The 21,794-nt window shown below is 36.8% G+C and overlaps 1 protein-coding gene across 7 annotated transcripts in view; it reads right to left on the bottom strand.

Moving 5' to 3' along the window:
* LOC128890281 (zinc finger protein chinmo) overlaps nt 1-21,794 on the bottom strand; it is an 82,407-nt gene that overhangs the window by 21,001 nt on the left and 39,612 nt on the right. For 3 of the 7 annotated variants that reach the window (XM_054148623.1, XM_054148622.1, XM_054148621.1), the window contains exons 3-6: nt 10,689-10,909; nt 9,137-9,489; nt 7,875-8,122; nt 7,133-7,414 (exon numbers count right to left, since the gene is read on the bottom strand). In XM_054148623.1, the coding sequence (XP_054004598.1) occupies nt 7,133-7,414; nt 7,875-8,122; nt 9,137-9,489; nt 10,689-10,909 (1,104 nt within the window). Of the gene's footprint in view, nt 1-7,132; nt 7,415-7,874; nt 8,123-9,136; nt 9,490-10,688; nt 10,910-11,826; nt 15,242-21,794 lie in introns of those variants that run through there. The other 4 variants (XM_054148625.1, XM_054148626.1, XM_054148627.1 and 1 more) reach the window with 3 other exon arrangements.

The following is a 21,794-nucleotide window of genomic DNA, read 5'->3' as shown; positions in this document are numbered from 1 at the left end:
CTAACAAGAATTCGATGGAAATTGGACCTAATTTAGGATCGATACTGTAGCAGCTGCTAATAATATTTGGTAACTTGACTCATTTGCATATGCGTTCATTCTTCCTGGACACTATCACTAGACTGTATACATGCAAGTGTCTTCTAGAAATCATTTCAACACTAAACTACTTATTTGTATTTACTTTTACCGTGATCAATTATACGATTGGTTTCAAAGTTCCTTTTCTCAATTGCATGCGAAAATATTTATATAAATTCAATAATATCGAGAAAAATAATTCAGATAAAAATTTGAAATTTTTACGACTTGTTCCTATCATCATAACTAATAACTCTTCCAAATTTCAAATCACTTCATCAATTTTTACCAGAATTATAAAAAAAGAAAATCGATTCAAACAATACCATGTATTTTCCGTTTAAAACTATGGAAGGTTTGAATCACGCGTTAATGTTAAAATCAAGAGCTCTAATTTTGCAGGAATTTCTTTTTATTTGCAATGTATCCAGGGGGTGCGTAACCCCGAGATTTAAAAAATCATTAAAACCAAAATAAAGATCCCCGTAATGCACACCGGTACGAAATAATTTAATCGAATCGTGTCCACGATAATTGCCCGAAAACTCTCCCAAACTCGGCCGGTCACGAAACTGTACCGACAAAGAAGCGACTCCGTGGCTCCGCGTCGAACATTCGGGGAACACGAAGGCACTCGATGTCGACGCGCAGACGTCGGCGTCGCGGCGATCCCGCATACGGAATTAATAGTCGGAAACCACGAATTAATGTTTCACAGAGCCACGCGGAGTCACCGTACTCGTGTATTTCCGGCGTTTGTTGCGCGTGCACGATTCGATGAAACTTTTACGAGGCACGTGCGCGAAATTGCATCGAAGGGGTTGAAGTAGTCTTGGAAGGAAGAAGAGTGGAAAGGATGAGGACGTCGCGACGTACACCGCCACGTTTGTGCACCTTGTAATCTTTTCGTTTATAATTCAACGTCGTGGCGTGTCAATTCCGTTGGAACCTCGAATTACGACTTTTCTTTATCTATTTTATTAGGTGCAGACATTCATTCTGTGCATTTACTTTGATACAGTTATAATTCTGGTCTATTAACCACGAAGGGGCCCGTGTAACTTTCAGATCACATATATCGATATTTCGACAAATAATTTTAGTTTTGTTTTCGTAAGATGACGTATACGTACGTCTTAATTATAGAGGGTGTTCGGTAACTGGTGGTACAACCGAAAAGGGGGTGATTCTACGTGAACAAATAAGTCGAAAATATAGAGAATACAAATTTTACATGTGAGAGACTTTGTTTTCGAGAAAACCAACTTTGAATTTTCGTCGGGTACAGGTGCATCTGATCGTGTCTTGTAACGGAAAATTAGAAACACGCAGTGAAATAGAATGTTGAAGTGAATCAGTGTTGAAAACAATGGTGGTGGGGATCATCCGCAACACAAAATTCAAAAAGTTTCTTATTGATTGTTATTTGATAGTCGTTACCGAAAAGAATTCGTCGTTGGTCTAAATTTTAACGGAATAAAGCAGTGATCGATGATATTAAAGTTAATGATCGATGAGTCTATGTAAACCGACACGACTGGATTCCTGATAACCTTCCAGTTTCTGATGGAGTGTTCGAATGCCACGAAATTAGGTGGTCCACGGTCTGAGAAAGCCGACAGCAAAAGAAGGACACGCTGAACGCTTGAAAACGTTAGGAGAAAGTCACTGTGTTCTAGGAAGATGTGTGATTATAAACGAGTGTGAGTCGAAAAACCATACTGTTGTTGTTATAGATATAATATTTAACAAATTTTTGCAAAATATTAAAAGAAAAGCAATCGTGTTAAACAGAAGCACGCGTATAATATCGATTCAGCCATTATGTATATATTAAAATATGTAACAAATTACAGAAAATTCTATAAAAAAAAAAAGAATTATGTCAAACAAACACAGATAAATTCATCAATCTTTTGCTTGGAATGGAGTCATTCTAAAAAAACTGAAGAAATTAGAACACAGAACATTGACTTCGTGAAAAATAAAATTTATTTTTCAATAGCATACATTATCGACCCAAGATCAGTGAAACTAAGACACTGTAAGATTTAAATAAATATGGTAACGAAACAAATGTTCTTAACTCGAATGAAAAACAGAAAACTTAAATATTAGAAGCTACGCTTACAATGTGCTCGCTATAAGAAATCTTAAAAAAAAAAAAAAAAAAAAAAAAATGACCGAACTGAGACACAAAAGTGAAGAACAATTTCGAGATAGTTTAATAGTTGGAACACACAGCGTGTACGATTTCTGTGAAAAATTCGAATTCCTATTGCGACTTTCAAGCCGAATCGTTCACGGTGGAAAGAGTGCGTGACGTGGTCGACGGGCAGCCTCTAACAAAAACCTAACTCCTAACGACAAAATCAAAGCTAGCATAACTGTACTTTAATAGAATGGTCCAACAATTTCGAAACGGTCTTCGGTTCTCACTAAGCTGTGACAATTCGGTCGAACCGTTAACGCTTCGCTCTAACGTAGGGCTCGAACTGTTTCCATAATTCAATGCTCAAATAATTCAGAGGTATTCTAATACTACGAATAAAGTTAATGTATTACTACTCGAATATTACTATTATCGTTACTTGCGTTTTGTTTATTGGGTTAAAAAGGAAAGAGTATTATTACTAGAATATTATCATTCGGACATCATTATTGGAATATTACTATTTAATTATCGTTTCTTGAGTTTTTTTTATGGAATTAAGAAGGAATCGAACGATACGCGCGGACCATAAGATAATGGATAGACGAATAAAGTAAAGATACAGTACAGGAAGTCGAGTTGGCAGAGTTGGAAAAGAGACGAAAATAAAGAAAGAAAAATTGGGGACAACCCAGTTGTCATTGATCAGTGGACGATAAAGATAAAAGAGAGAAGAGGAGAGACAATTTGATGGTGATGAAAAAAGTGTGAATATAAATGATATTTAAGACTTCGATTTAACACACGTTGAGAATTATTTAGCAGGGGTGGGAAAATATATGAAAATAAATAAATAAAATTGAGAGAAAATCTAGCGTAGATGGATTAATGGCGGATAAAGATAGGAGCGGGAACAACAAAGACAATTCGGTGGTATAATTTTCTGCTATATTCAGAATATACAACTTTAAGTCTTCGTATGAATCACATTTTTTCTTAAATTTTGTTAATTTCTCTATTTTCGAAGTTGATGGAAATTTAGGAAACGATATGAATTTATTAAAGTTGTATCAAATTTTTACAATTCTATCATAATTTAATAAATTCATATTGTTTCCTCAATTTCCATCAACTTCGAAAATAAAGGAATTAACAAAATTTAATAAAAAAAAAAAAAAAAATGTGATTCATACGAAGAATTAAATTTTTATATGAATTTTCAGCCCTACGTTACCAAATATCTCAATCAGGACCACTGTTCTCCGGTCCACCCTTCGACGGCATCCCGACGGACAGAAAGAGAGCAACCGACGCCGTTAGTCACGATTCACGGACGCTCCTCGGTCGACACCCACCTGGGGGGGGGCGCTATGGCTATACCTTACGACGACGGTGGCCGTCCTCGCCTTCACGGTGTGAACAAAGTGTACAAAGAGGATGCAGGCGACAACGGTGCAGCCACTGGGAACATCTTTTGCTCCGACGAGCAAATCACCGGGCGTGACGCCGCGACGCCACGTAAAACTGGCCACGTAGGGGTTGGCCTGGGGCTAAACCAACACCGAGACAACGGTCGCCGGTCCATGATCGTTGCCGACGTCGCGAACGACGCTTTAACCATTTTTAATCGGTGCTAGATGAGCGGCCAGCCGCGGCGGTAAAGAAAGAAGCGAACCGGCAACTAATGCAACGGTTATTGACATTAACCGTGCTCGAGCTGAGCCGCGTCACGAGAAAAGGAGACGGGCAGGGAAAGGGACAAGGGGGGGCTCGGCTGTGTCCACGGAAGAGGAAAAGACCGAGGAAGCAGGGCCGAAAGAGAAAGGCTTTTTTTCTGAACGAATGTTTCTTAAGCGGCGGCCACCGCGAGAGGTCTGCGGGATTTTACGCATTTTTCTCCATTCGAATATTCGAACAGTGAATGAAACATTTGGCGATTATGTTGGGTTGGCCCTGGTGTTCCTTTCGCTTTTTTTATTAATTACGGTGAAACCTCTGTAACTCTTTATAACTCGAAAACTTCTGCAGAGAGTTCCGTAGAGAATAATTTATTAGATATTTTCACTGTTCTTCCCACGAAGGTTTAATTTTATTTTTATTCTAAATCCTAAGCATCGAGAAGATACAGGAGAAAACGAGTAAAAAGAACGTCGTGTTTATAGAAACCGAAATAAAAATCATGAAGTATAGTTGTATCGTCGTATATTAAGTAGTTGTATTCCATATTTATATTTTATGTATATTTCATGATTATTATTTTCTATAGATATGACATGATTCAATAGAGAAATAAAAAATATATATATTTATATGAATATCTATCTAAATTTGTATTTGTATTTTTATACCTGTATTAATGATCTATTTCGTGATTACTGTTTTGATTTCTATAAATATGACGTTCTTTTTACTTGTTTTCTTTGCAAACTTATTCGTGCTCATGATTTAAAATAAAAATTACCTATATTTGTATTTATGTATAAATATATTAATTACTATCTATAATAATATACAAGGTATGTTTGTTATTTCATGAATGGATTACTACTTTTTTAAATTCCACTTACATTTTACTTTCATCTGCATTAAAATACGTATAATTAAATAATTGCCTAAATTATTCGCCTTTTTTTCGATTCACATGATTTTCCCTACCAAGACCACGATTACGATGAACACGATATTCCTCGGAATCGATCTTCCATGTAAATCGTGGTATAGGCGTACTTTCATCCTGCATTTTTAAATCATCCCAGCCCGAATCACTATTCCAAACGCCTCGTAAGGATCGAGGAGAGCGGATCCAGCTGGAAAGGGAAAACGACGAGAGAGACGCGAGTTGCAACATCAAGAAAGCTCTCCACGTGCAGCCGATGATGCAACGATTAGCCGTGCATTTTGTAACATTAGATTCGGTAGACCTTGCTTTCGCGTTAACCCAGATAATACTCTGACATCATTTTTCGGCTCGGTTATGACCGAGGGGATCATCGCCGCGAATAATTAGGTACTCGTTATCGCGGAATTTTAATTACTCGCACGATAGTCGAACGATTTCATTTGGCGATTCGACCGAACGCGAAGTGAGCGAATATTTTCGCGTTGATATCGCCGAAGTTTTGCCTTCAGAAACAATATCTTTGGTGTTCTCGATGTATGCTCGAATTTAATCGTTTTACACATGCGTTCTGCGCTTTGACGATAAGTCTCGCGACACGTGCCGCGTTCGCGAAAATTCCAATAAACATAACTGGACGATGATTCTCGAATTTGTACAGGGTTTCTAAAAATTAAGTGTATAAACAGTGGGAGATTGTCATGCTGTTTTCGAGAGTTTGGAACGGTAGAGTTATATTAGGTGTAGACATTAATTCTGGGCTTTACCGAGATGAACTTACCATTTATTTATAAACAAAAACCAGGCAACTTTTAATCTTCCTTACGTTACATGTAGTTGTAAAACCAAATGTCGAAAGAATTGTCTGTTTCGTTATTATGAATACTGATACTTTAATGCAACAAAATGGCCAGTAAATATTTCTATTTAAAATAGAGTCATAAATAATTAAATGTACAGTTACACAATTTGTATATCTAAGAGACAGTTCCTTTCTTCGATAGTATTCAGAGAGAGAGTGATTGCTGTGACTGAATATATTAGAAAATAAAAAGTGATAGAAAGATAGAATTTTAATAACAAAAATAAAAAATATTCATAAGAAGGGGTTGTGCTAAAGGGGATTTTGAATTTTGTTTTTTAATAACAAAGTACGTATATCAGTGCAATTATGGTGGACACTTGAGCAACATCTTTAATTTTAATGATGTATATTATGTATTAAAAAACAATTCTAAAGGTTTCCACTGGTAAAACAAACTTTAGGTATTTATTTCTGGAACGCCTTGTATATGTTTATTTCTCATTTTTTACGATGATGCCATCATAACCTGTTATTTATTACTCCACGCGATTTTTTAATAGGAACCAATGCAATCTCTCTACTCGCTTTTCTCATTTTATGTTATGTTAATTTTATCAGACGTATTCCGAGTTTAACATTTTATTAGCTTATTCAAACTTTCAGCTCGAAATCAGCGCGAAACCTAGTTTCATTATGGGTGTCACTTGGTCAGACCAACGATTACAGTAAACAAGAAAATCAGCCAACGATATCGTCTAGCCTCTCTTGACAAATACGCATTATCTCTCTTCACACTTACTCTTCTACTTACACTAGTTCAATAAAGTCAGTTATGAAGTAGATACAATTTACTGGAATCTTCAATCTCCTCGGCTACTGACAGACAATTAATTTGACGGTTTCCTTAAAAAATTTACGCATACTCGGTATTTTATATAAAATTCCAGTATAATGGGGGTTGAAAAAGTTATTGGAATGTTTGTGATAGAAAAATTAAGGTTTTTTAGAGATTTGGAATAATTTTAGAATTTCGTCGTTTAAATGCGGTATTAATTTTGCCGTAGCTTATTATTTTTCATATCACCTACGTCTTTTGCTTTAAACGTAGAACATCATACGAATTTTCTTTTAATTATTCAGCGAGTTGCAGAGGCTTTAGAATCAAATTTATGAAATATTACGAACCATAGCGGTGTACTCTTAAGTACAATTGAGATTACTTCATATACATATAAATTTATCCTTTTTAGACAAATTAAAAATAAATCTTTGAAGAGAAATATTTTCAACTATTTCATTCATGATGAAGAAATGTATCATTACGTTGAAACGTTATGAAAGTAAATAAATAACATTGTTCCTATATTGGTCTAGTACTAATGAAACCATATCTATGTAATTACTTAGTACAGTAAGTAAAATGAAGACAAAATTGATATTATTTAACGATAAATGGTTGTCGAATTATTCCACTTACCGTCAGGAGTGGTGACAGTGCCAGCCTTGTTGATCTTCGTGTTCCACATAGCGGGGGTGGTGGGTGCAGGACTGAGATCAGGAGTCGGTGGATGAGCCGGCGGCAACGGCACCATCGCGGAACCCATTTGCGCGCCGTGCTGCATGTGGTCCGAATTTGAGCCATAATGACTCCCATCGAACCCCCTTCCACTAGAGTAAACTTCGCCTGACAATCTTTCCGCCAATTTTTCTGCCCTCTCGCGATCGGTCAGCGTCACCGGTTCTTGCTTTATCCGAAGATCTGCGCGAAAATATAAACGCATGGCTAAAATCCGCTCACTTCTGACATACGATCCGTTCACTGTACAAATCGATTAGATTCACGTTTTGAAAAATCTGAACTAATAACTCTACCCAAACTTGAAATCGCTTCGTCAATTTTTATCGGAGTTATAAACAAAAGTAACCGATCGATAAAATTCCATATATTTTCCAATTAACACTTTCGAAAGTTTAAAGCAGCCGTTAATGTTAAGATCAAGAGCTTGAATTTTGCAGGAATTTTTTAAATGTATTTGCAAGGCGTTGAGGGGCGTGTGCAACATAGATTTAAAAAATCGGTAAAATAAGACTCCAACATCCAGAATGGTTCCAGATTTTCCGATTTTTTGTGAACATCGTTCGCGAGCCAAAGGATTGAAAGGATATCTTTGTACAAGTATACTAGGAAGTGTGATAAGGTAATTAAAAATGGTCTTTACCTTCAGCTACGCTTTCCTTGAGATCGCAATTGCTACGTTCCTCGGACCTCGATCGTTCCAATTCCTGTTCCAATTCCGTTGGTGTGTGCGGCGCGGTGTGGGGATGTGCGGGCGTCTCTGAGGGGTGGGTGAACGGTTGATAGAAGTGGTTCTCCAGAAGAAGCGGATGTGGCGCGGATGCGGGCCGGAAGGCAGTGCCGTCGCGTAACACACTCGCCCTTCCCAAAGAATCAACGTCACTGGGCGATCTAATAATAAATTCAAGGGTATATTTATATTTATAAATTCAAAGGAATAAAGGCAAATGACGTTGGATGACTTCTTAAAACAAAACAAAATTCAATAAAGAAGAACCTTCTTCGTCGTAAACCTTTATACTCCAACTTTTTTTAATCTTTCATAAATGCTTCATGAATAAATATCGATATTACCAATAAATAACAGTGTAATTAGTTCACTAATTAATGCCTCATTTTATGGATTAATATATCAACAATGTATAAATAATATACTTAATTGGTATTTAAATACTCACCAATCCGACAAACCTGTTTATTTATTAGATTGGTTGGGTATTTAATTTAAATATTAATAATTATCTATTGAATTCGATATTCATTTGACTATATACATTTATGAATTCGAATTATATGTCGCGCGTGTTTGATGTAATTCGTAAAAAAGTGTTCAAAATAAATATCGAAACATAAATGATATAATTGATATTAAAACATAAATTGGCTGGTCACGAGTGAACTCACGTTTGCATTTGCATTATCTATTTCAATTAACGAAGCCCAGGGCGATATAGAATATTGCTCATCGCGTTATGTATGTAAAATATTTCATCTCAATTCATTATATTGGTAAAATATATTAAATAAGGTTCATCGAAGATCATTTCATAAATTATTTTAATTTCACATAAAATTACGAAATAATAGCCGGTGACATAAAGTCCTTCTGTGTAAAATTACCGGTCAACAATGTGTTAATAGATTCGCAACTTTCGTGTACATCTAATTTACTCCGTTAATAGGTACGAACGTGATCAAAAAATTCTTAGAAAGTAAACATAAAAAGAAAAAAAGAAAGAAAACAATGCAGTAAAGACACTTGGAACCTCCATAATTCTAACGTTAAAATCGACCGTCTGTTTGTATGGGTCTCGGAACGCGCGAAGGTCGCCATAATGGCTGCCAGGTACCATTTGAAAATTTCACTCGCGAGTCCTTCGCGAGGCAAGGTGGAAGGGCACTTACCTCATCAGCCTTTTCGGAGGACTTTCGTAATAGTGAGAGGTAGAGTAGACGCTGGGCACGGTGTAGGCAGGGGCGGGCGACGGTGCCGGTGTGGGGGTCCTCTTCATGGTGTTTCTCACCATGGTTGCTTCACCCGCTTCGCTCAAGTCGCTCACCTCGCCGACGCCGCCGCCGATACCGCCGCCGACGCTACCACCCACGTTACCGCCGACGCCGCCGCCATTTTCGCTCGCAGTCACGGCACCTCCACCGCTTCCGCTACCCGCGGTTTCCGTGGACGAGTTATTGTTGCTCTCCGCGGCGTGCCTCTGCGCCACCGCCAGTTTTTCGTGCTCGATGGACAGACCTTTTACCTGAAAATCGAACCGACATTTTGAAAAGTTGTTGTTGCATAAGACGAAAGAAAGGTCTCCAAGGTTCCGTCAAGGCCGTTTTCTTGGGGAACCATTGGGAACGTTACGTAACGGATTGGAGGTTTCTTGGTTTCGAAATTGTAATTGATACGGTGGTACGTTTATTGAGAGGGCATAAAAGGGTTTATGTGGGTCATACTTTTTAACCCTTTGCACTCGAGAGATGACTCTAGGTTCGATGCGGTAAATCAACCAAAAATAATGCTTGTTTAGGTTTAATTTCTTTGGAACTCGAAGTGTCGATAAAAGGATCGTCGGTGAGGCAAAGATGACCTGAGTCACTGAGAAAGGTAAACGCATTTTTATAGATAACTGAATGCAGGTGTTGCACATTATATATTTTTTAGTGCATTGCATGCAACAGAGATATCTAAGATTGCAGTATTATGAAAATGATATCAAAATAATAATTTTCGAGGTGATTCTTGGTGACTGGTTAAAATGAATACATGTACGACTAATAATAACTATAGTAATAATTTTGGAGTATTGTGTGGAAACTTATACGATTAATTTATGTCCGTAACAAGACACGTGTTTTTAATCATTGCATGTGTTTTCAAGAACTCAGCGTTGAGTAAAATGTACACAGGTGTTTTTAAGCACTGCTAAGGTAGAATTTTTGTAAGATTTTACGATTAATCTCTGTAATATGTTCATTATCTTCTAATCAATTTTCATTGTTCGATTATCTGTTACTTTTATTTTAATGTGTTCTGCAAGAAAAGAGCTTGCGTATCTCACGAAACAAATATTGACAGCAACGTAACGTTACAACATCTCTTATCTCGTGAAATAAATACTGAAAAATTAACACAGCAACACCTCGCATTTCATCAAAACAAATACTATCAAAAAGCGCCAGGCTGCAGTTTTTCACCGCACAATTTGTCTATTACAACGAAACGTCGGGCGTTTCGTATGATATTCGAATCGACTCCGTTTTTCTAGCGAGCATAGGGATTAGGGTCGTCTCGTTCCTCCAGTCGTGGTTTAAAACAGGAACTCCTGACCATTAATCGTGGCCAAAAATAAAAAAAGATGTTCACCGAGGAATGCAAAGTGCGCGTCCGCGTCTCGGCGCACGTGACTACTATTCGGGGGCAATTATTTCAGAGAAAACGGAATAAGTCGCATACTTGGAGGCATTCGGCCGCTTTGAGGAAAGAGCTGAGAGATTCCTGGGACACGTGTACCTCGCCACGGTACATGAATTCAAGAAGGGAGGCCATATTGTGGGCACTCGTCCCGTCGAGAATAACGATCAGTCCCGCCGGAGAAGGAGGCATTCCTTCGAATAGCTCTTGAAAGTGCTTGCTGCATGCTGCGAGGATCAACCTATGCGCCTTGAACGTTACCCCTGAAACATATGCAAAAACGGAGATACGTTAATCGTTGCTCCAGCGGAATAACGATCGTGGAACGTCGCGTGTTGCATCTAGCATCCACGAACGACGCGAACGATTAAATTTTCTTAAGTAACTTGAGAGAGTTGTAATTGGTTCGAAAAATATTAACAAGGATCCTTGAGTATAGAAAAATGAAGCAGAATATTAGATAGGTTCAAAGAAGCATTTTTATTTTAATGTTTTGACGCGGTAGTTTGCCATCTATAAAAAGTTAAAAATATGAAGGTTAAATGTGTACAAATTATTAAGGATTTTTCGAAAAGGGTTTTAGGTTTTGGTTTTTTAATAAGTAGATACACCTCTGCCCATGTGCTGGACACTTAGACATCTTCTTTCACGTTTAATTGTAATCATGTGTACTTCCATTTAGAATCGAACAGTTGGATATATTGCACAGCATTTATTTAAAAACAGAATTCTTAAGTATTCTACTTGGAAATCGAAGTTTAGGTATTTGTTTCTGGAACATCCTGTATGTATTCTTTATATTCTATGCCATTTGTCTTTTATCGAAAAACAAAATACTAGAATCCCTCCTGCGAAACCATTAATAAAATTGTGTAATTATTTCGAAGCGATCAAGTGCAACTGTACCCGTCAAAAATTCAAAGTCGATTTTCACGTAAACGAAGCTTCACATGAATCGTTTCTACTTTATATTTTCGACATATTTTTTCATGTAGAATCGCCCCCCTTTTCGCCATTTACCGAACACCCTGTGTAACACATCTGAAATTTTAGAACTGTTTATACTGCAAGCTTGAAAACGTTTACCATAATAATTGCCTGAATAGCTACTGAACCAATGAAAGGTTAGACAATGCCCTGCCACGCGTACAAAAACCAATTAATTTCGATAGGGTTGTACCGAGCATTTTCCACGGGACACTTCCATTCTGTCCTCCTTTTTCTCACGGCTTTCAACGTCCCCGGGGACCGCGGGAATTTTGGCGTGCAAAGGAAGTGGTGACCGTCGAACCCTTTTTTTTCCAGTCGTTCTCTATTTCCCTTTCCGAGAGAGCATAAAGAACCCGAGCATGCCAGCTTGACGTCGATGCCCTTTCTTGCAGCCCGTTGGGTATCTAGGTCATCTTCGGACACGATCTTCCGTAATTTACAATTCACGTACGCAAGTGTAACGTGCGTGTAATACGATATAGTGAGCGTCTAACGTATATGGCACCGTATGGGTTGTAAAACAAATCCGTGAGGAAAATATTTTTGTCGTCTTGTTCCACGGATCATCGGTTTGGACGAGAGGAATCGTGATTGGCGCCGCACTTCATCTTAAACAAAAACTCCTTTTTCTTTCTTAATTTCTTGTCTTTTTTCCTCGTTTTCTTTTCTATTTTCTTCTTATTAGTCCTTTTGTAAATTAAATTTGTAACCACCATTCTTCACCTTCAACAAGTTTAAACTCCATTTCATTTCTTAACTTTTCTTCCTCTTTCTTCGTTTTCTTTTCTCCTTTCTTCTTCTTCAGTTTCTCTTCGTTAGTCCTCTTATAGTTTAAATTTATTAGCGCCGTTCTTCACCTTCAACAAATTACAAATTTAAATTCCTTTTTCTTATTTAATTTTTCATCCTCTTTCTTCTTTGTTAGTGTCTTCGTCTATCCTTGTTCAGTTTCAAATATTAGCGCAATAAAAACGTTCAACAAAATTCAATCCATACAAGAGCTAGCAAAGAGAACCACATATTTTAATTTTATCGTAGATCATAAATGAAAGACTGCGAATGTTTATGCAAATTCGTGTCTTCGCAGATATAGGAAAAACTTTGAAACTTGAACGAAAATATGTCTTATCTTTTAAACGGTATATCATGTATATTATTGTTGATATTTCGTATATTCTTGCATTTGAGGACATTCTCATAGATCTACCCACATTTTCGTTCAACATAAAAGCATAAACATCCGCGGTCTAGTAATAAAATTCACTTTTTCTGTCATAATATCCTCCCACAAGTACATCATTCATTCGGTGGCAGTCTGCATTTAGCGGCATATGCTATAGTGCACATAAGGGTATAAATAATTAAACGACTGCGGCGCAACTAGCCAACAGGGAAGCACGTATTATTTATTACGTACCGTCTATCGTATTACTAGCTTCGATGGGAACACATGACGAACTCCAGGAAAACCTTGTCACTGGTCGACTATGCATGAATTGAGGAAGATGCGAGGAGACGCAATAACACGATATCCTCCGAATAAGGAAATCAAGCAGCAAGAAAAAAAAAAGGAGAGACATGCGAGGGAGCGTCACGACCAGGTGGGCGAAACCACCTGCCTTTCGGAATGGCTCACCTAACTAAAGCGTATCGAGTTCTTCGAGGCTCCTTGATATTCGGAGGATGCGTAGAAAAAAGCGAACTCGGAACACTTTCAGGTGCAACCCACCGAACTCCACGTGGACGTAAACAATGGTTTCGTTTTCATTGTTGTCTATGGAAATAAATTGGAGAAAAAAATAGCCCCGTCGTTAATCCCTTCGTGATTGCAGCGATTGTATTTTTTTTTTTTTTTTTTTTGGTGACAGGAATACAGGGTTTTTCAAAAGGGGGTTTCAAGATTCTGTTTTTTTAGTAGCAAAATAGGCCTGTCGACATACTCGTGGCGGATATTTAATGGACATTTCACGTTTATTTTATTTTATATATTTATGTATTTTTGTTCAGTTTTGTTAATAAACAAAATTACTATATTAACTGTAATCTTTTTTTTAGATTGCTATTTTCATTATTAATCATCACGACGTCTTCCAAGATGTGTGTTCTCTACCAGGAAGCAGATAATCACGACAATGGCAATGGAAAAATCGTCTCTAAGAAGTAATTTATGTAGAGGGGGTGAGGATTTGTGCAAAAGTACAAAGATTTGTTTGCAACTAGCCAAATATAGGATCGCTGGTATCGTTACAGGTATCCCAGCCAAATATACATCCTGGATGTGCGGCAGGGGCCAACGACCCATTCGCGTGTGCGTGTGTGGGCGTTTCGCGTACAGTGTTCCTGGTTTATGCCATCGCTTATGCCAACGGCTCGCAACCAGGACCCGAAAAACGCGCGTGGCATTCCCGCATCCTTTGTGTGGCATGGCGCAGTGAGAATAATACGTTGACGTCCTTGAGTTATTGCGTCTCAAACATCTCGGCAAAGTTTCTGTTTTCAATGTCACGAATTAATCCTTTCTTGGTCGTCCGTTGAAAAAGACGAAGGAAATTAAAAATAAGACTCCATGTATTACGTTTTTAACACGCTGATTGTCTGACTAGTGCTCGTGGAAATTTCTACGAAGCTTAAATTTTGTTTCGAGATCACTGGAAATTACATGACATTTGTCGCAGTATTCATTTTTTTAAATAATTTCATTAAATTTTTGTTGAATTCATTTAAATCAATTCGCAACGTTTATTCGATTCAACAGTAAACTCTTTGTTTTTCTTCGCTATAACATATTCTATTTTAAAATCAAAATTTCGTTCAATTTAAATTAATTAGTTTTAATTAATATTTTTGATTCTGACTACGTTGTGAAATATTTCATCCTAACATTAATCTTGATTTGAAGAGAAATAGATATAAGCAGATTGTTAATCATTCTGATCTAGAAATTTTCATCCAGATAAGAATGCTGTCCACTTCGTTCTCGGTACGTGGACGTTGCAAAAAATATTACGAGAGCGATTATGTAACTGGAAAGATTCTCGCGAGCGTGTTTGTCGTATACGATCGTGCCGTCATCCAGTCATTGGACGATTTGCGAGTAAGATTTTTGGCTGAATGAACCATTAAACAGATAATGCGCGGTTATTTCTCATTGTTTATGTATACTGCCATTTTCCCTGCTATCGTCGAAATTACATTATCGCGCGACCAATTCTATAAAGTTTTTAATCGCTCGTATTAATAGCACGCTTGAATCTTACGATAATAATATTGGATACATTATATCGTAATGACAGCTAAGCGTGAAACGATCGGAAACGTGGTTTTCGAAATTCCACGGACAGAAAACTTTAATTCACGGCTCTTGTGATCAGGGATCAGGGCACTTGAATATAAAAAATATTAAATTTATGCGGGGAAACATTGTTGAAAAATTAAGTAGCGAGCTTGAAATTATAATAACATATAATTCAGTTGGAATGAAATATAACTGGCGTGATTTAAATGTACCTATTATATTTAGTTGCTTCGAATTTTATGTTTTAGGTCCCTTCCGGTATTGAACATAGAATTTTAGTTTCCTAAAAACGTACGAAAATAAAAGATATATATCGGTTTAATTTACAATTTTATTTTATTTTACTTCATTCTTTGTGGAGATCCTTCGATACGAATTAAATTCCACAATTAAATTTCTGATTAAAAAAACGAGTACTACGAAGTATTATATGAAATATAAAATAAATTAACTTGTCAATTTAATTGAATAAAATATAAAATAAATTAACTGCTAATCATGAAACATAAATGGCTACACGCAGAATGCTCTTAAAGATCCAAGAAATGTTTTTTTTACGAATCTCAGAATCTTAAGTAGAGTCTCAGAGGTCAACAAATATTGAACAATCAATTGAAGAAAATTCCTAATGAAATCCACATTAATAATAGAAATTAATTTGTGAAAGGTACAGCCTTCTCCCTGGAGGAAACGTGCAAATAACACGCGCTCAGTTACGCAACGGGACAATGCACTCTTTGCGGGCAAATCTATTCATATTCCAAGGCCAGCTGGTACAGAGTTTTATGAGCTAGGGTTTTTCAGTTTACCTACGATGGTCACCGTTTCCTCCTCTAACGCGTACAACGATTCTATTACTCCGCGCACGTCTAACGTACGGTACGATAGAACCCGGAAACGGCATAAATTAATTTTCTCGTTCCCTTTCCCAATAAAACTGACACGGATTTTTATCGCATATCTAATTCGCTTCCCAACGAAACGAATCACGTAGAAACACGAATAAAATCCTCTGTAAATATGGTGAATTTTTTGAATAATTCGCGATGACGTTTGCTTGCTTTTCAGATAAGAAATAAGTGGAAGGGAATAGTTTAACTCTCAAGTCATAAATTATAATTCATTTAAATATTTAAATTATATTTCTTTTTCTATTTATAGTTATACACAATCAGTCGCATAAGTATTCGTATCTTCGTGCTATCGAAGAAGTTTCTTTAAATTAAATGATAGGTTTGCAATTTCCAAATTATGTATGTATTTATTCTAATGCTCCCTTAAGGGTCGCATCCTCCACTTCCACTGAAAATCTCATAGTTTCCAAATTAATGTTTCATTAATGTTTTATAAATATGTACGCGTGTAAAAATGATTCCGTTTCAACTGGATGCCTCGCTCCAAAAACTTATATTCGTGACTAGTCTACCATAGCAAATATGAACTAAAGATTGCCAGGCGAGATCGTTCAACCGAAGCGTGTGGCGTTCACCAAGGCTCCCTGTTATTCGAACAAATAAATAACACGGGAACTACTGTAGAATTTTATTTTCGTCTATAGAACTAGAATCGCGAACATCCAAGTACTAAATATACGTCAGCTATTTTAAAAGAATCAATTTTCAAGAAGGTCCTGTTGCTTTATATAAGACCATAGTTTATTCGTCTCGAATAATGTTGCATGAAATTGTTTTTTTTTTCTTGATAGTTTTAGATGATAGTATTATCGTTTATTTTTCACAGTTTTGTAGGTCCATAATCTAAATATTACACTTCTTAATCCCGTAGATTACTCCTCTTGTAACCTTATAACTTATAACTCTCATAATTATTTCATTTGCGATAGAACAGGACAATAAGGTAGTGATGATAATTAAAAAAAAATGTGTAGAATATCCTTTTTAGCTAACAATGATATTAAGAAACAAAAAAATAACAATTTTTTCGATTTATCAATAAAAATCGATATTTTTAGATTCGTAATGTTTTTAGTTTCTTAATATTCAATATTTTTTAATTATTCTAGTTTGTGTCACGTATACATATGATTCATATGAGTAGAATGACCGACACAGTGACAATCATGAACATATTTTTTTCAAAGGGACTGTATAGAATCACTTGCGTTACATTTAATTTTAATTAAGTTTATTAAAAATCTATTACGTATAATAGAAAATATAAATAAATATGTGCAATATGCTATCAAAAAATTTCTTATAAATTTAAAACAAAAAATCCAAAAAAATACTTGAAAATGAATTTTCAAGGGATTCCCTTTAAAGGATGGAAGAGTATCTACTCCAGCTACTCTAGTACTCTACAAAGCTTGCAAAAATTGGTTCTTACATTTTGGTTTTAAATAATGAATAGCTTCTAAAATACTCTAATACCCCAGGAATGAAATAAAAAGTATAGGAAAATCTTTTGTTGCTTTTTCCATCTTCCACATCCCTGTCATTTCCTGTGTCTACCAATAATTTCACGACTCATTCTCCCTCATTCGCGACTCTTTCATTCTCAAAATAAAAAAATACCCCCAAAAGACACGAAAAGGAAACCTAAAAAGCCAGTGTCAAATTTCAGAGTGAACAGTAAATAGTACTTCCTTCGCGTTAAACTCGATGACAATGAATGGTGGGAGGCCAATAGGGATATCGCCGCGAGCCGCGGCTCGAGGCCCCGCGAAAGAAATAACTACGGCGATTAGGATCGAAAGACAGAGGCCGTGGCAAAGCGACAAAGGCAGCCAACGGTGGCGAAAACGACGGTCAATGCCCGCACAAGGTCGGCGATGCAGAGCGCGCGAGCTAGATCTCCTCTGTGGTTGAATTTTGCCGCCAAGATTCCACGTTAGACGGGTGCGTGATGAACGCATGCATGAGCTCTAGCTCTCGCCTAAAATCGAGCGGGCCAATCGTCGTCGTCGGCTTCCTTTGGTTCCGGCCAATGGCCGCGTGGGACCAAGGTCGAGCACGGCTACCAGCACATGTTTTCTCTTGAACGTAAACTACGCTGCACGATGACGACACAGAGATCTATACTATAGATCGTTACCACTAAACCTACCAAGATCGACGACATGACTATTTTTAATTTTTTGCATACAGTTCTAGATGTGCAATACATACAATTGTTTCACGCAGTAAGTTAGTACCACGTGAATTATTTGTGCATTTATTTAAAAAAAAAAGTGTCTTTAACCTTTTCAAGGGCGGATTTTTTTGGTTATTATCATTTATAGAAAAAGGCAAGCATCAATCGCACTTATATGCACCATTGCACTTATAAAAAAGATATCTAATCCTGCGAATGTATAATACAATTTTTGAACCGTTCGTCTTTCGCATTTGACATTTTTTTTTTTTTTTTTTCTAAATTCACTGATAACGAAGCGATGACTGTCACGCTCACTTGGCCCATCCTGTAGATATCTGTGGCGATGACGATCCCAGAAAGAGCGAAATTGAACGCGCGAAAACCAACACGTGGGGAGGGACGAGCGCGAGAGGGGGGTGGCCGTGAGCTTTGAAACTTCATCGCACGGGCTGAGAAATCGGCATGCGCGCGACCACGTGTATGCCGCCGTGCACAACCCGCACGTGGACGCTCACGCGGCAGAAAATAAGAGGGACAACGACGAGTCTGTTCCATCGGAGACGGTCTATCTGTGTGCGGTGCACTCTCGTCGCGCTCAAGTATTCTAAACGCGACAATTATCGCGACGACAGTGACGGTATTGATTTGGCTAAGCGGTCAAATTGCTGCGGTATGAAGCCTTGTTTGGGGAGCTACGTCCAAGGACATTTAACACTAGGATCATGGAGATTTCTTATCAGATTCCTATTACTGAAGTAATGCTTCGATAAATGAAGTCAATTTAATAAAATTAATTAGGAGACTTGAATACAAATGAATTTGAATAAATGCTTGCCATTTTACGTGGACAAAAGTCAGCTTGTATGGCTTTCAGAAAATATAAACGGTTTTTGAAAAACCTTGTGAAATTTGGAATGAGTGAAAATGACCGTGCTGCGTAAACTTAGTGTTAGGAGGTAGCTATACGTTTAGGAATTTATTTTTTCAAAAACTATTGACTCGATAAGAAAAATATATTTTCTAGGGTTTATTATATATGTATTGAATAATATAGAAATAGTTTTTATTTACACTTTTTAAATGAAATAGCGAAGCCGGACCCGTTCGACCATTGAAGATGCCGTCTCCCTTAAGAGGCTATTATCGTGTGCGCGAAAGGAAAACAGATCTTTTTTTAAGAATTTTTATTTCTGATAACCAAATAAAAATACAACAATGAAAAACGAAACATTCTTCTTTAACGATTAGTTCTATGTAGTAATTTACATCCAAAGAGAAAAGCATCGAAAGATATTTTTTGAAAAAAAAAAGAAGAAAAATCGAATCAACATTAGTGTACCCCGCTAATAATAATTTCCTTCTTCGAACATCGATCACCACACAGTTTTCAAATTTGACGGCCTCTTAAGAAAAAGCTCGCGGAATAAAAATAAAAAGGTTTAGGCAAATTTTCGGTGAACCTGTAACAGCGTGGATGTAACGCGCACGATAACAGCTCGTGAAGCAGTCGTTTCACGGCAAATAGAGAAAGAAAAAAAAAATCGAAATTATTTAACCGAAAGTTTGTACACGCCTCGCGACATCGAGAGAGAGATATCGCAGCTTAGGAGTTATATTTGTACGCGTTGCGCCTGTTCCAACAAAAGCTCATAAATGCAGGCATGAGCGAGTAAGCCGAGGCGTTGTGTAATTGTGTCATTGACCCACTTCGCCTGGCGATGATTAACTCTCGATTCGAGGGAATTGTCAGCGAATGGGCACCTGCATTCCAGCGAATTTCGCGCGTGTATCGCGTCACGCGGGTTTCGCAGCGTTTTTAGATTTTAAGTACGGCACAATCCAACGCATAATGTTATCGATCTATCTCCAGCGCCACATGGTATGTAATACCCTAGTAATCTGATAACAGCAGCAGTGCTATCAACACCGTGGGCTTTCGCAACTCTGCATTTTGCCTTGTAATACTAACGAATAACCGGTCCTTGGAATCGTAGTTACCACACACGTTCGACGAAATGTTTTCCAGCCACGATGCTCGATCGACTACGATTCCACTGATAATTTGACGGTCGTATTTTTTTACCATTAGAGGAACCAACTGACAACCCGTGGCTCTAGCCATTCGACATTCGTGATTGATCACGGTGGGTCCCCGTCGGTGAATATATTATTACAGCATGGATTGGTGGGTTAGTTTACTGTGGTAAAATTATTATTGCTGTTTATATTGTTTTTACGGAGGAGGTTACTTTATTTTGTTAATGGAATCTTTAATTTGATTGCATGTTATATTGTTAGACAACTGTACTGATATATATTTCGTACTATATGGATAATGTGATGTCAGTCAAATTATTGTTATTACTACTGACAATATTATTTTCAGGGAGGAAGTTACTTTTACTCCGTTAATAAAATCTGTAATTTTAGTGTATATTATATTGAATGTTATGTTGTTAGACAATTGTACTAGTAGTTTATAAATTAGTAATCTGTACTGTACATATATAGTGATGTCAGTCAAATTATTGTTATTACTACTGACAATATTATTTTCAGGGAGAAAGTTACTTTTACTTCATCGCAAGATTAATGGAATATTTAATTTTATTGTATGTTCGGTTACATCGTACAACAACTATACTAGCAGTTTATAAATTAATAATCGCGTACTGTTCTATAATGCAAATTTTTCACAAAAGATAAATCGAGCGAAATGTATTACCCAAGTTCAAGTTGTTCCGGTCAAACATCTTCTAACGTGTGTACGCCGGTATTTCTAAAAATACTTGCTGCGTGACGAGTAATTGTATAGTTATGGTACTTTTATACCGGCAGAGTACCATAATATTCCACGAATTCCTAACTTCCAAACACGCATAATGTGCTTGCGAATTCGGCGACCGTTTCTGATTATGGATGTCACGTTTCTAACACAAACGGCAACTGGCAACAAGCACCATGGTAACTAAACTATGGTTGCTCGAGTCTCAGAATTGTTTGCTTAAAATGTTGTCAAAAAATGTAAATTACTGTTCGTCACTGTATCAATAATTAAATTTAAACATTGGTATTGTATTAATGTATATGTAATAATTGATTTATTTTAACTCGTACTCTAAATACATTTTCTCATATTTTTGAACATGAAAATTCATAAACCAGAAATAATCTATTTAATTATCTGTTAAATCGTGAATGATCTACTTAATTTTGTATACTCGTTTCATAATTTTAATTTGTTTCTTTCAAGCTATTTGCTTCGAGGCATATTCAATATTTCTAGATATCATAATTACATTCAATTTTTCAAAAATTTACAAAACTAAAAGGTATTTTATTATAGTTTTGCCGTAGTTTTGTAGTTTTGCGATACCATTGAATTTAATAAATTTTTTAGAGACTGTATGTAATTATAATACTTAAAACATAATATACAATATAATATTATAATTCTCATCTAGATGAAAATCTTAAAGAATGAATAAAATGTCAACATTTCTGTTCTCGTTACTGGTTGAATAAAAATTTTAATTTCGACACTGGTGAACAGAAGATTGCTCTATGTGCCTGTAAAATTCCACAAACTACTATTTACTACATCAGAGTGAATCGTAAGTAAAGAATGAAGAAGCAAAGAAACTCGACTGCGAAGTTTCGTGAATTATCAGCGCGTTACTCGAATACGAATCGGGGAGGGAACATAACATAGTGTCAATGGCCGGCATCCTGTTGCATCAGAGCCAACCTTGACTCTAAGGAGTGTA

The sequence above is a fragment of the Hylaeus anthracinus genome, unplaced genomic scaffold, assembly GCF_026225885.1.
Source record: "Hylaeus anthracinus isolate JK02 unplaced genomic scaffold, UHH_iyHylAnth1.0_haploid 12000, whole genome shotgun sequence".
Taxonomy (NCBI): Eukaryota; Metazoa; Arthropoda; class Insecta; order Hymenoptera; family Colletidae; genus Hylaeus; species Hylaeus anthracinus.
Note: the sequence above shows the minus strand (reverse complement) of the source record. Positions and strands in the feature narration are given on the sequence as shown.